The sequence below is a fragment of the Myotis davidii genome, unplaced genomic scaffold (assembly GCF_000327345.1).
Source record: "Myotis davidii unplaced genomic scaffold, ASM32734v1 scaffold914, whole genome shotgun sequence".
In the NCBI taxonomy this organism is placed as follows: Eukaryota; Metazoa; Chordata; class Mammalia; order Chiroptera; family Vespertilionidae; genus Myotis; species Myotis davidii.
Genome location: NW_006285484.1, coordinates 328,896 through 343,832, shown reverse-complemented (window position 1 = coordinate 343,832; position 14,937 = coordinate 328,896). Strand labels below are relative to the sequence as shown.

The following is a 14,937-nucleotide window of genomic DNA, read 5'->3' as shown; positions in this document are numbered from 1 at the left end:
GAAAGGGAGAGAGATAGAGAGTTAGAAACATCGATGGGAGAGAAACATCGATCAACTGCCTCCTGCACGTCTCCTACTAGGGATGTGCCGGCAACCCAGGTACATGCCCTTGACCGGAATCGAACCTGGGACCTTTCAGTCCGTAGGCCAATGCTCTATCCACTGAGCCAAACCGGTTTCAGCCAATAAAATATATTTTTAAAAAATAAATAAGTTTAACTGATAAAGGCGGAATATGCTTTGATTTTAATTTAATTATAGGATCTTTTTGAAAAAGAAGCATTATATTGTGTTGGGGTCAAAAAAGTTCCTATATGCCCTAGTCAGTTTGGCTCAGTCGACAGAGTGTTGGCCTGTGGACTGAAGGGTCCTGGGTTCGATTCTGGTCAAGGGCACATGCCTGGGTTGCGGGCTCGGTCCCCAGTAGGGGGCCTACAGGAGGCAGCTGATCAATGATTCTCTCTCATCATTGATGTTTCTTCTCTCTCTCTTCCTCTTCCTTCCTCTCTGAAATCAATAAAAAAATATATTGTTTTTTAAAGTTCATACAAAACCCAATCAATAAATGCAAAATGGAGCTAGGCCAGCATGGCTCAGTGGTTGAGCATCAACCTATATACCAGGAGGTCACAGTTTGATTCCTGGTCAGGGCACATGCCCAGGTTATGGGCTCGATCCTCAATGTGAGGCATGCAGGAGGCAGCCAATCAATGATTCTCTTTCATCATTGATGTTTCTCTCTATTTCCCTTTCTCTCTTCCTCTCTGAAATCAATAAAAAAGCCTTTTAAAAAAAACGCTGAAAATGATTCTAAGTTGTTGTTATATTTTAATTATCTCCCCAAACCTAGCACCTTCCATAAACTTGAGCTTTGTAAATTACTTCTTTACTTTGCACTGTTTTTCCTCAATAATCAACACCCTGGTCTATAGATGGGGTAAAAAGTCTATATAATTTTCTTCAGAATTGTTGTGAGGATTAAGTACAATGTTTCTTATTTCTGAGTACCTAGCACAGCACAGTTAATGCAAGTTCCTTTTCCCTGGTGAGCACTCAATTTTAGCTCTCATCACCATTTTTACAAATGTGAACCAGTTGAGCCCCAATTAATAAGATTTTAACGGGTTTAACAATTAACATCAAAAACAGAAGAGACAGAAATGTTAACTGTTTTACTTATCCTAACACCTAACTGATCTCTTTTTCTTCTAGCAAAAGTGATTTTTACGTAAGTTACTAAACTGTAAAAAGAAACCCTCCAGAAAACCTACAATACCTGAGTTAATAATATCATGTAACACAATTCAATTATTAAAACGTATCTTGGTGTCTCCTCTATACAGATGGTCCCCAACTTACGATTTTTTGACTTTATGATGGTCCAACAATGATGATATGGGTGCAGTAGAAGCTGTACAGTTCAACCTTGAACAAATGGGTTTGAGCTTCTCGAGTCCAATTACACACGAATCTTTTTCAATAAATGTGTACAGTATTATAAATATATTTCCTCATGATTTTCTTCATGATCATTTTTTTCTCTAGCTTGCTTTTATTATAATACAGTATAGCCCTGGCCAGTTTGGCTCAGTGGATAGACCGTCAGCCTGCAGACCAATGAGTCCCAGGTTCAGGGCATGTACCTTGGTTGAAGGCTCCTCCCCAGCCTGGCCCTGGTTAGGGCTCCTGCAGGAGGCAACCAATCAATGTGTTTCTCTCACATCAATGTTTCTCTCTGTCGTTCCCTCTCTCTTCCATTCTCTCTAAAAATCAGTGGAAAAATATCCTCGGGTGAGGATTAACAAAAACAAACACACACACACACACACACTTAAATAAATAAATAAATAAATAAATAAGATTACGTAAATGTTTAAAAAGAAGGAATACAGTATATAATACAGATAACATACAAAATAATCCCTATGTTGTTCAAGGGTCAACTGTACCTCAAAATCTGAATTTTGATCTTTTCCCCAAGCTAGTGATATGCAGTACAGTACTCTCACGATGCTGGGCAGCAGCAACAAGCTGTAGCTCCCAGTCAGCAAGGCGAACATGAGGGTTAAGTGTACTGTGTTGCCATGTTTAAGATAGGCTATAATAAGCTATGACTTTCAATAGATTAGGTGTATTAAATGCATTTTTGACTTACGATATTTTCAACTAATGATGAGTTTGTTGGGACACAACCCCATTTTAAGGAGCATCCATATATTAATTCCAAGTACACTTATTTTTTTAAATGTATTTTGTTAATAATGGTAATGGGTAACATTTACTGAACATTTTTAGGCATTATGTTAAGTGCTTTATGTAGGTCATCTTATTTCATCTTCATGGGGTAGGCACTGTAATAGTCCCATTTTTCTAAGGGGACAACAAGGCACATAACTTGTTCTTGGTCCCATAGTCAAACAGTGATGGAGCCCAAATTTGAATCTAGAAAGGTTAAAGGAATTTGTTATTAATCTAACTCATAAAGACCAGAATCTGTGAGAATCTGGCATTCCTAAATTCAACAGACTTCTATATGATTATTTAACAGAGAAAATCCCTTAATACTGAAAGCATAGAATGCAATTAGCAGTTATTGGTAGTACTATGTATAAATTAATACTTAAAATATAGTATTGCCCTAGCCGGGTGCTCAGTAGTTAGAGCAGACCAAGGATGGAAGGGTCTTAGGTCAAGGGCACATACCTCGGCTGCAGATTCAATCCCCAGCCCCAGCCAGGGTGTGTGCGGGACGCAACTGATAGATATGTCTCTCTCACATAGATGTTTCTCTCTCTGTCCCTCTCTCTCCCCTCCCACTTTCTCTAAAAATCAATGGAAAAAATATCCTCGAGTCCTAGCTGGTTTGGCTCAGTGGATAGAGAACTGGACTGCAGACTGGAAGGCCCCAGGTTCAATTCCGGTCAAGGGCACATGCTCAGGTTGCAGGCTCGATCCCCCAATGGGGGCCCTGCAGGAGGCAGCCGGTCACTTCCTCTCTGAAATCAATAAAAATATATTAAAAAACAAAACTCACAAATGAATAACTGCTACTTTTAAAAAATATATATATATCCTCAGGTGAGGATAACAAAAACAAGACAAAAAGATAATTAATAGAAAATTTAACATATGGCTAAACATTCATGGTTACAAACAAGGAAATTTCATAGTGATCACCAAAATGAACTTGCCTTTATTACATACACTGGTAAGCCATAAAGATAAATGAATGACATATAAAGCATTGTATTTACTACAGTAACATACAAACCTGTCTTTGACAGTATGATTCTTTGAGTTTCTTGAGATGTGTTGTCATTTTCACTTTGAAGTGAATCTCACTGCTATCCTAAGGAGATACAAGAAAAAAATTACCCTTCTTTGTGTAAATTATTAGCTTTACTTGAAACAAATAATTGAATTACACAAATAGTAGCAAACCTTGTCACCTGTATTTTCCCACCAAAGTATTTTTTATTATTCATAACAGGTGCTATTAAAACACTCTAATCATTACTCTATACCCATTTCAAAATAAACTTAATATAACAAACATAAAGACAATCTGGCTTGAGTTTTTAAGTTAGCAGTGTAAGTAAAAGCATGTATATCAAAGAATACATTCCTTCATAATTGCATGTCCATCCTATATATGTAAAATAAAAGCTGAATTATTACAAAGCCCTCCTCAAAGCAACTCAAAACAGAAAGTACCTTCCCCAACAACTGAAGTCACTGAACTATACACTCTAAAATGGATTTTATGGTACGTGAATTATATCTTTAAAATTTTTCAAAATAAGAAATCACAGTAAATGAGAATATGAACACGTAATCAATAGAATATAAACATAGTACCAAAAATTACAGCTCATTGATAATCAGAGAAATGTAAAATAAACAAAACATCTTTACCACTTGGCCCATGTGGCTCAGTGGTTGAAAGTTTATCTACGAACCAGGAGGTCACAGTTCCTTCTTCCTTCCTCTCTGAAATCAATAAAAATATATATATTTTTTAAAAGAAGCCTGGCCCACATGTCTCAGTGGTTCAGAGTCAACCTATGAGCCAGAAGGTCATGGTTTGATTCTAATCAGGGCATATGCCCAGGTTGCAGGCTCGATGGCCAGGAGGGAGAGCGTGCAAGAGGCAGCTGACCAATGATTCTCTCTCATCATTGATGTTCCCCTCTCTCCTGAAATCAGTAAAATAGTTTTTAAAAAAGAAGACGACAAGTACCAAGGTCTTGTTGTCTTGCCAGTCAGAATTTTTCCTGTGTGTCAGAAATTATTCACATATTCAAGGAGAGTCAACAAAGAAAAATAACGAAACTCACCTGTCCAATGACTTTGAGTTTAATGTATTCTCCTTCCTTCTTATCCCCCAAGTCCTCAGTTGAAGGTTTTGCCTCCTGAAAGAAAAGTACTTTTAAAGATAAAAGTTCCTACATGCTACTTTTATTACTTATGAGTACCCATTACTTTAGCTCAGGGTACAAAATAAGCACTTGAGAATACAAACAACATGTATTTTCTTGGCTAGTCAATTAAGCAAAAATATCCTAAGTCAATTACTGGCCCAAACACAACTTTACTGGAACTCAAGAAAGAGGTCTGTTATCATATCCTGCAGTAGCTTGGAAATTTTCACTTGGCCACCAAATTATCCACTTATTTAAATATATACTCCATTATTCGTAACAATTTCAAAATGCTAATCCACACTTGATAAGAATATAGCCAATGTGCCAGAGCCGGTTTGGCTCAGTGGATAGAGCGTCGGCCTGCGGACTGAGAGGTCCCAGGTTCGATTCCGGTCAAGGGCATGTACCTGGGTTGCGGCCACATCCCCAGTGGGAGATGTGCAGGAGGCACCTGGTCGATGTTTCTCGCTCATCGATGTTTCTAACTCTCTATCTCTCTCCCTTCCTCTCTGTGAAAAATCAATAAAATATATTAAAAAACAAACAAACAAAGAATATAACCAATGATATTGTATTTTACAAGTAAAATCACAAGGCCATCACCTGTGTATCTCAGGCTGGTAATAACTTAAAACTAGTAAGTTTCCTTTAACATTCAAAATTTAACTGAACCTATTAAACTAGAAGTAGCTTTTAACATGAAGATACAGGTTAGTGTCTAGGGAAATGCTTAGATAACAGAATTGACTTCATTAGTGTGAATCCTTCCTTGCCTCTTTGCATTCTGCAGAACTTTCAACATTTGCTGACTACTGCATATTACAGCAGCAGGCAAAATTAACCTTGTTTAGTGAGACAGTATTTCACCTGAAAACTAGAAGACTGTCTTAAATATAGTCTCACCACCACATTTCTATATATCTGTATTCCTAGAAAACAGCTGCTTTTTCCTTTAAGTATCTACAGAGGGCAAGGACAGATTATTCCATGCAGTGAAGAGCAACAAAGCCCCGAGTTCTCTTTTACTACTGGGAGGAGTGTTAGTAACGAAGCTTTGTGTAAGTGAGCACAAAGAAGAATCCAGCCCCGCCCCAGCAGCAGTCAGTCAGCACAATAGGGAGCATTTTGCTCCAGTGTTTCCTAGAGAGGGTAGCTACAGAGGCTGCTCAGGAAAAGAGTTCTTTCCCCGCCTCGTCCACAGGCTTCAGAACTCTTTCTACAGCACAGCTGCTCTTATTGTTAACTACCCCGATCAAAAAGTATTAGTAGCTTCCAGTACTTTAAGGTATAGAATTAAACCCCACAGCCCCGCACTGAGTTCCTCCACTGCCAAGCTCAACTCTCACTTTTTTCTCTTAGCACTTTCTTTACAAACCCAAGGAGTCGGTTACATTGGACTCTTTATTTACTGTTCCCCGAAAACGCCCCTCAGCACTTCTCCACCTTCCACCCTTTGAGGTTTCTGTTTCCTTTACCAGGAATATATATATCTTCCCTCAGCCTCTCTTGAAATCATCTCAGGGAAATGCACCCCTCATCATCTGAAGTCCAGTATTTAAAAAACACTCTGAGGAACCAAAGCATGCCTCAATCTTCCAAATGGGGTTAATATTTTCCTTTAATGCTCTCATTTGCAACCTATTCATATCTTTTATACCATTTATTCTCAATTAAAAATACTCCCCCTTCAATCGGCTTCTCTACTTTTTGTCCTCATCTTTTTCACCAAAATTCGTATAAGAGTACAGCAGGGCCTTGACTTACAAGTTTAATTCGTTCGGAGACCAAGCTCATTAAGCAGCTCGTTAACTCAAATTACTCTGTCAACTCAATGCAAAAAATCGGCCGAGAGACGGCTGGTATCTCAAAAAACTCATTAGTCAGGACACTCGTAAGGCAAGGCCCCACTGTACTCAACAAGAGAAGACAACCCAATTAAAAGATGGGCAGAGGACCTGAATAGACACTTCTCCAAAGAGGACATACAGATGGCCAAGAGACATGAAAAAAATGTTCAACGACCCTCGTTATCAGAGAAATGCAAACTAAAATGATAATGGCTACCATTAATAAATCAACAAACAAGTGCTGGTGAGGATGTGGAGAAAAAGGAACCTAGTACACTGCTGCTGGAATGTAGACTGGTACAACCACTATGAAAAAGTGTGGAGTTTCCTCAAAAAAAATAAAAACAGCCCTGGCTGGTTTGGCTCAATAGATAGAGCGTTAGCCTGCGGACTGAGGGGTCCCAGGTTCGATTCCGGTCAAGGGCACATACCCGGGTTAGGGGGTGTGCAGGAGGCAGCCAATCAATGATTCTCAGAACTGATGTTTATGTTTCTGTCTCTGTCTCTCTCTCCCTCTCCCTTCCTCTCTGAAATCAGTAAGAATATATTAAAAAATAAATAAATAAAAATAAAAATGGGCCCTAGCCAGTTTGGCTCAGTGGATAGAGTGTCAGCCTGTGGATTGAAGGATTCCGGATTCAATTCTGGTCAAGGGCACTGCCTAGGTTGCAAAACCGAAGACACACAAGAAATGCGGACTGCGACTAGGGAGCACTTTGGTCCTCTGCCTTCACCACATGCTGGCGTATCGAGCCCAAACGTCCCTCCCATGAGGAGAGCTGTGCCGTGTGCCCACAACTCCTGTTCCATAGGTTGTATTCCATTTTATATATTTGTACATCTCAGGGGACCTAATAAAGGGCGGGCACCAAATACAGAAAGCGGATTGGAGAGCTGAAAGGCGACTAGCTGGGTTATATATTTTTAAAAAATAAAAATAAAAATAAAAATGGAACTACTTGGCCCACTTCTAGGAATATATCCTAAGAAGCCAGAAACACTGATCAGAAAGAATATACGCACCCCTATGTTTCTAGCAGTATTATTTACAATAGCTAAGATCTGGAAATAGCCCTAGTACCCATCAGTAGATGAATGGATTAAACACTGTGGTGCATTTACACAATGGAATGCTATGCAGCTGTAAAAAAAAAGGTTCTCGGCGTAACTGGTTTGGCTCAGTGGATAGAGCGTTTCCTGCAGACTGAAAGGTCCCAGGTTCGATTCCGGTCAAGGGCATGTACCTTGGTTGCAGGCACTTCCCTGGAAGGGGGTGTGCAGGAGGCAGCTGATCAATGTTTCTCTCTCATCGATGTTTCTAACTCTCTATCCTTCTCCCTTCCTCTCCGTGGGAAAAAAAAAAAAAGGTTCTCTTACCTTCTGAGACAGCATGAAGGGGCTGAAGAGTATTGTGCTAAGTGAAATAAGTCAGTCAGAGAAAGACAAGTATCACATTATCTCACTTATATGTAGAATCTAATAAAGTAAACTGATGAACAAAAAAGATCCAGAGACAATGAAGATCCACAGACTGACTTATTTCAAAGAAAAGGGCTGGGGTTGGGGGAAGAGATTAACCAATGACCCTATATACATATATGTAGAGCTCATGGACAGACATAGTATGGGGGAGGCCTGGAGAGAATATGGGAGCTGGATGGAGGGGCTCAATGGGGGTAAAGGAGGGACATCTGTAACATTTTCAACAGTAAAGAAAAATGTTAAAAAAAGAGTATTCAGTACTTGCTTTCTCTACTTTCTCTCTCAACCCACTGTAATCTGGCTTATCCCTCACCATTCCACTTGACATTGCTCTCACCAACATTACTAGTTCAACTCCTTATTGCTAAATACAATGGATAACTTCAAATCTCATCTTTAACTCCCTAACATAACAAACACGTCTTCCTTGATGACTTCCTTCCTTGAAAATTCTCCACCTTTGGCCTCCAAGATTCCATTCTCTCCTCCTCTTGGCCATTTCCTTAAATGCTGGTGTTCCTGTGGATTCCGTGTCTTCAATTCCATGCTTTTTTTTGTCTCCCTGGGTGGCCCATGATTCCAACTACCTCTAAGACACAGGCATACCTCATCCTATGGCACTTTCTAGATGTTCTTTTTTTAAAATTGAAGGTAAAACCTTCCACCAGCAAAAAGATTACAAGTTATTTTACTTCAGTTGTGTGGGACAAAACTAGCAATATCTCTAACATGTGCCTGTACTAATAACTGTTATCATTCTCTCCAACCTGACAATTTTCTGAGTTTCACTCATTTATAAAAGTGCTTGACTAGCTCCATTTTGGATGTCCCATGGTTACATCACTGCTGTTACTTTTAACTCCAGCTCCTGAAAACCAAAATCAAAGGAAAATTCTACTACTCCCTCTGGATTCACAATTGCAATAAATTATTACCATGCATTCAATTGCACACAACAGAAACTTGGAGGTTCTCTCTTAAATCTCACACTTATTCATCATTCTGAGAAGTCTTACTGGCTCTCAAGTCTATCCCATTCTCTTCAAGCCATTGCCTTACTTCAGGCACTCATTGTTGCCCATTAACATTACTGCAACAGCATACCAGGCATAGGGTCTTGCTCCCTCCAATTAATTCTCCAAACTACCACCAAAGCCATCACTCTAAAATGTAATCCAATCTGCCCAGAAATCTCAGGGTTAAATTCAAACTCCTGAGCTGACACACGTTGGTCCCTCCAGTGATGGTCTGTCTAGCAATACAGCCTTATTCTCCTCTCTCTCTTGCTAATACTATCCTTTGCTCTAGCCATACTGAACTATCTACAATTTCTTGAACATGGCACACTCTACCGTATCTCCACTATCTCTGTACACACTAATTCCCTCTGCTTGGAATGCTCTTTCCTATGCTATTCCCCTTTCAAGACCACTCAGGCATCACTTCTTCAAAATTATGTCCCTGCTCACTTGCCTAAATGTTCTCACACTACTTACTTTTATCCTTTATAACCACATATTTAAATATCTGTATCTCCCAGCAGATTCTATTGGCATGCCTTACTCTTCTTGATATTTCTAGTCAAATACAGTGCCTAGAACTTTGAAGATATTCAATGTGCTTGTTAAATAAATTAATGTTTTCTGTGACCATTTTGAATGTCCTATCTTCCTTACAAGTCTACAAGGAGAGAATCCAAGTTTTTTCATCTTTATAATCTCTACTAGAGGCCTGGTGCACGAAATTCCTGCATGGGTAGGGTCCCTAGGCCTGGCTGGCAATCAAGGCCAATCTGTGAGGCAACTGGCTGGGCAATCGGGGGGCCCCCACTGGCACCCGCCTTGACTGGCCTGGGGTTTGCGGGCTGGGGGCAGCTCCTGCGTTGAGTGTCTGCCCCCTGGTGGTCAGTGCACGTCACAGCGACCAGTTGTTCAGCCGTTAAGTCAATTTGCATATTAGGCTTTTATTATATAGGTTAGTGTCAGGCAAACACTAGGCAATTCTTTAATGTTGTTGAATTAACCCCTTCCCCAGCAGAAACGTGTATACACGTTTTCACAAAATGTTCTTTTTCAGTCGTCGACGAGTATACTAAGAAAATATGGTAAAAAAATATGGTTTATAGGAAGACGAGTTACAAACTGTTTTCATGACCAGCATCAAAAATACTATATAGAACCAAAATAAAAAAATTAGTCTGAAAAAGAAACGTTTTTAATAAAAAAATTGTTGGGGAAGGGGTTAAGCTGATTACTATTTTCTTTTTTCTTCTTTTTTTAAATATATTTTATTGATTTTTTTACGGAGAGGAAGGGAGAGGGATAGAGAGTTAGAAACATCGATCAGCTGCCTCCTGCACACCCCCTACTGGGGATGTGCCCGCAACCAAGGTACATGCCCTTGACCAGAATCGAACCCGGGATCCTTGAGTCCGCAGGCCAATGCTCTATCCACTGAGCCAAACCGGTTAGGGCTGATTACTATTTTCTGTACCAATCTTACTAATGCTTCATACTTCTACTGTACACACTAGTCAGTCCAAACAAAAATTCTTTCAGTTTTTTTATATTCACCATTGGGTAAGAGAAAATTCAATTTCGTAAGACTATGTAAATGCTATGATTTGAAATTTCCAAAAGTGTGCTGCCAATTTCCCTAGTCACTCCACTTTGGTGATCTCTTCCCAACTCTGAAGCACTGTAACAATGTGCCTGTGCCCCTTGCTTAATAGCCCCGTGCTTGCCTAATGCTGTATTCCAACTTTTCATGTGCTTTTTTTCCTTTGATGGACTAGTCTGGAAAATGAGGTGATCTTGGACAAAAACACCAAGTCTGTCTCCAGTAATCTCAGTGTCTTCTGTATGATGCCTTTCCCTCTCCCCCCTGTAAGAAAGCAGCCCGTGCAGAATGGTATGGCACACTAGTTACAAAACAGTGCAAGCATTCAGCACTGGGTCTGGGGCACTAGGTCATCAGAGAGAAGAGAATCCCAGAGAGCTCTGGTCGGTTTGGCTGTAAAAAATACACAGCCCCAGAGCAGAAGAAACTGGTAATGGAAGGAAAAGTAAATGTACATGCAAGATCAAAGAGAAGAACTGGAAACCTCCACATTTTCAGATATGTGCCATCCACAGGATGAACCATGGTAACTGGAATGATGAAGGAATTTATCAGACACTACCCACTATCAACTCTTCTTTCCAAGACATAGATGGAGCCTGACTGGCGTGGCTCAGTGGTTGAGCCTCAACCTATGAATCAGGAGGTCATGGTTCGATTCCCAGTCCAGGAATGTACCCGGCTTGTGGGCTCAAACCCCAATATGGGTGGTGCAGAAGGCAGCCAATTATTGATTCTCGCTCATCATTAATGTTTCTATTTTTATCTCTCTCCCTTCCTCTCTAAAATCAATAAAAATATATATTTAATTTTAAAAAATACATAGATGGAACAGCTTGGAAATAGAAGACATCTAAGGATCTGAAAAGAAAACTAGACTGGAGAGGATGGAAGACACAGCAATCTTCATTTACAAATGTTCAAAATTCATGAGAAGGATTTTATTGTGCAATTTCAAAGTCAAAAGAACAAGAACTCTGCTTAAAAGCATTCTGGCAATTAGAAGGTTGACAATTCAATCAACTGGAGAGAGAGAGCATCAAATTTAACTACCTCCAATCTGTCACTGACCCTTCCAATTGTACAAGGATTGTTCATTCTTCTGAAACAGGGGTGGTTTGGGGGAAAACCCAAAAACCTAGAATACATTTACTCTTATTTGATGGCATTAACAGATGTTTGTTTTAAGTCTTTTGTAAAAATATGTTTTCATTGAATCTAGAGAAAGGGAGAGAGGGAGGGAGGGGGAGAGAGAGAGAGAGAGAGAGAGAGAGAGAAACCAATCAGTTGCCTCCAGTACACACACCACAATCTAGGATCTAACCCACAACCTGGGTATGTGCCCTGACCAGGAATCGAACTGGCGACCTTTTATTGCATGGGATGACACTCAACCAACTGAGCCACACCAGCCAGGACAGATCTGTTCATTTCTCAAGGTGTGACAATAGTATCCTGGTTATGTTAAAAGAAAAAGTCGCCAAGACCGGTTTGGCTCAGTGGATAGAGCGTCGGCCTGCGGACTGAAGGTCCCAGGTTCGATTCCGGTCAAGGGCATGTGCCAGGGTTGCAGGCACATCCCCAGTGGGAGATGTGCAGGAGGCAGCTGATCGGTGTTTCTCTCTCATCGATGTTTCTGACTCTCTCCCTTCCTCTCTGTAAAAAATCAATAAAAATATATATTAAAAAAAAAAGAAAAAGTCATTTATCTCATACTTCAGCGGATATATCACAATTCTAAAAACACAAAAATACATATATACTTTCATTTTTATGCTCCATATATTCACACTTGATGAGACACTACTAGAGATTTACAATGAAACTGACCAGATTTAGCTCCATAGCCTCAATGTTTAGTAAAGCTCTCAAGATACTGGATCTTCTGGAAATTTACATGCAATCCTAGAACTGTGGTTAAATGCTAGATATGCACAGCCAACTTCTCAGGAACTAAAAATTATAGCTGAACTGGTTTTGTAAAACCTCCTCTTGGAGCCTAGACTATGGATCTATGCAAAACCTGGAACAAGTTTGTGTCAGTGTATCCAAAAGTACTAGCAAACAGATTTAGAGGTGTGGCAGACTTTGTTAATCACCTATCTGATATCCATTTCTCCTTCTTTCTTACAAAGGGAAGCCTAAATCTGGCCAGCTAAAAAATATACTTCTCACCCTAGCCAGTTTGGTTCAGTGGACAATGTCGAACTGAAGGGTGGCGGATTTGATTCCGGTCAAGAGCACTTACCTCAGTTGCAGGCTCGATCCCTGACCCTGGTCAAGTCACCTGTGAGAAGCAACCAATTGATGTGTCTTTCTCACATTGATGTTTCTCTCTCTGTCTCTCTCCCCCTTCCTCCCTTCCACTCTCTCTAAAAAATCTATGGAAAAATATTTCCGGGTGAAGATTAACAAAAAAACAAAACAAACATATTTCTCAGCTTCTCTGATGCAGTGCTGGCCAATGAGATATAAGATGACATATTTTTTCCTTTTACTCCTTCCCTTTCTCCATCCCTTTCTCTTGCCTGGAACAAAGATACAAAATAACTTTTTTTGCTACTGCAAGGAGATAAACATGAGAGTGAACATCTGTTAAGGATAAAAAAGAAAGGAGTATAAAGGTATTGTGGAACCGCCTTACCAGTCCTGAACTACTTAAGTCTAGACTTTACGTTCCATGAGAAACGTAAGCTGCATATTTGTTTAACCTAATACATCAGACTTTCTGTTATTCAGTTCAAAAGCAGTATGAACTGACAGAGAAGGTGCTGTAAATAAATACCATTTGGCTTATGTTAAAAATAGGTCCTAAAGCCCTGGCCAGAGTGGCCCAGTTGGTAGGAGCGTAGTTTTGTACACGGAAAGGTTCAATTCCCAAAGCACATAGCTAGGTAGCAGGTTCGATCCCTGGCCCCAATGGGGGTGTGTGTGGGAGGCAAGAGATCGATATTTTTCTCACATCCATGTTTCTCTCTCCCTCTCTCTTTCTCTCTGCCCCTTCCCCTTTCTCTAACAGCAAGAACAAGAAAATCAATAAAAATGTGCTCCCGTGAGGATTAAGAAAAACTTTAAAAAATATATACAGGTCCTAGAAAACTACCTCAAATGTGCATCAAAAGCAGAATGATAAGTAAATCATGGTACAGTCACAAAATAGAATGCAATGTAATAATGAGATTTAACAACATACAAATCTCCAAACAATCCTGAGCAAAAGAAGCCAGACACAGAAGTGCATACTGTATGATTCCACTTACATCTACACTAATAAAAGAGAAAGATGCAAATTGACTGTACCTTCACAACACCCACTGAGTAGCCAACCAGGAGTACGCAAATTAACCCAACAAAGATGGTGGGTTAATTCGCATACACAGGCGCTGAGCAGAGGGAGTGGAGTGAGACACTTGGGTTGTCACCATGGCAATGACACAGGCGCTCAGCACCGGCCCAGCCACTCTGAGCCTCTGGGCAGCATGGGAAGGCGGGAAGGCGGAAAGGCGGCTCTGGGCCAGAAGAAGGGAGAAAGGCAAAGGTGGAAAGGCGGCTCCCGGCAAGCAAAGACAGTGCTGGCAGCCAGGGGAAGGAATGCCCATTCTTGAATGAATCTTCATGCATTGGGCCTCTAGTAATGTTATAATTTATTAAAACACTCAAGACTAATCTGTGTACCAGTATGTAGTTAGGACACTGGTTTTTTGTTGGGTTTTGTGTGTGTGTGTGTGTGTGTGTGTGTGTGTGTGTTTTTAATAAAGAGAGGGAAGAAAGGAAGGGAGGGAGGGAGAGAAACATCAATTTCTGTTCCACTTATTTATGCTTTCAATGGTTGACTCTTGTATGTGCCCTAACCAGGGATCAAACCCACAACCGTGGTGTATATGGATGACGCGCCAACCAATTGAGCTATCCCATCAGGGCCCACATGACTTTTTTTTTTAAATATATTTTATTGATTTTTTTTTTACAGAGAGGAAGGGAGAGAGATAGAGAGTTAGAAACATCGATGAGAGAGAAACATCGATTAGCTGCCTCCTGCACACTCCCCACTGGGGATGTGCCCGCAACCCAGGTACATGCCCTTGACCGGAATCGAACCTGGGACCTTTCAGTCCACAGGCTGACGGCTCTATCCACTGAGCCAAACCGGTTTTGGCCCACATGACTTTTTTAAAGAAGTAGAATATTAGAGAATTATCTACTCCCCCGAAAAAAAAAATCACAATTTCTGTAAATTCCAAAATGAGATACTATACCAGTCTTAGAGAAAATTATCCATAATAAGACCAATGTTCTGGAAGAAGCAAATGATTTGCTCTTAGAGATAAAGTTACCAGATAACTATTGTTAACAGAATTAAAGGTCATGAAGCAAAAACATCCTATCTAATAATAGACAAATAGGGTAATTAACTGTACCTCCGACACGCTTCCCATTGGCTAATCAGGGCAATGTGCAAATTAACTGCCAACCAAGATGGCGGCCAGCAGCCAGGCAGCTGAAGCAAACAGGAGGCTTGCTTGCTCCAGTGATGGAGGAAGCCAAGGTTCCCCGCCTGCCGCTGC

At 40.4% G+C, this 14,937-nt stretch overlaps 1 protein-coding gene across 1 annotated transcript in view; it reads right to left on the bottom strand.

Moving 5' to 3' along the window:
* The window catches only part of SUMO1 (small ubiquitin-like modifier 1), a 20,828-nt gene that overhangs the window by 5,254 nt on the left and 637 nt on the right, over positions 1-14,937 (bottom strand). The window contains exons 2-3 of the mRNA XM_015559092.1: positions 4,338-4,445; positions 3,272-3,349 (exon numbers count right to left, since the gene is read on the bottom strand). Of these exons, the coding sequence (XP_015414578.1) occupies positions 3,272-3,349; positions 4,338-4,445 (186 nt within the window). The remainder of the gene's footprint in view (positions 1-3,271; positions 3,350-4,337; positions 4,446-14,937) is intronic.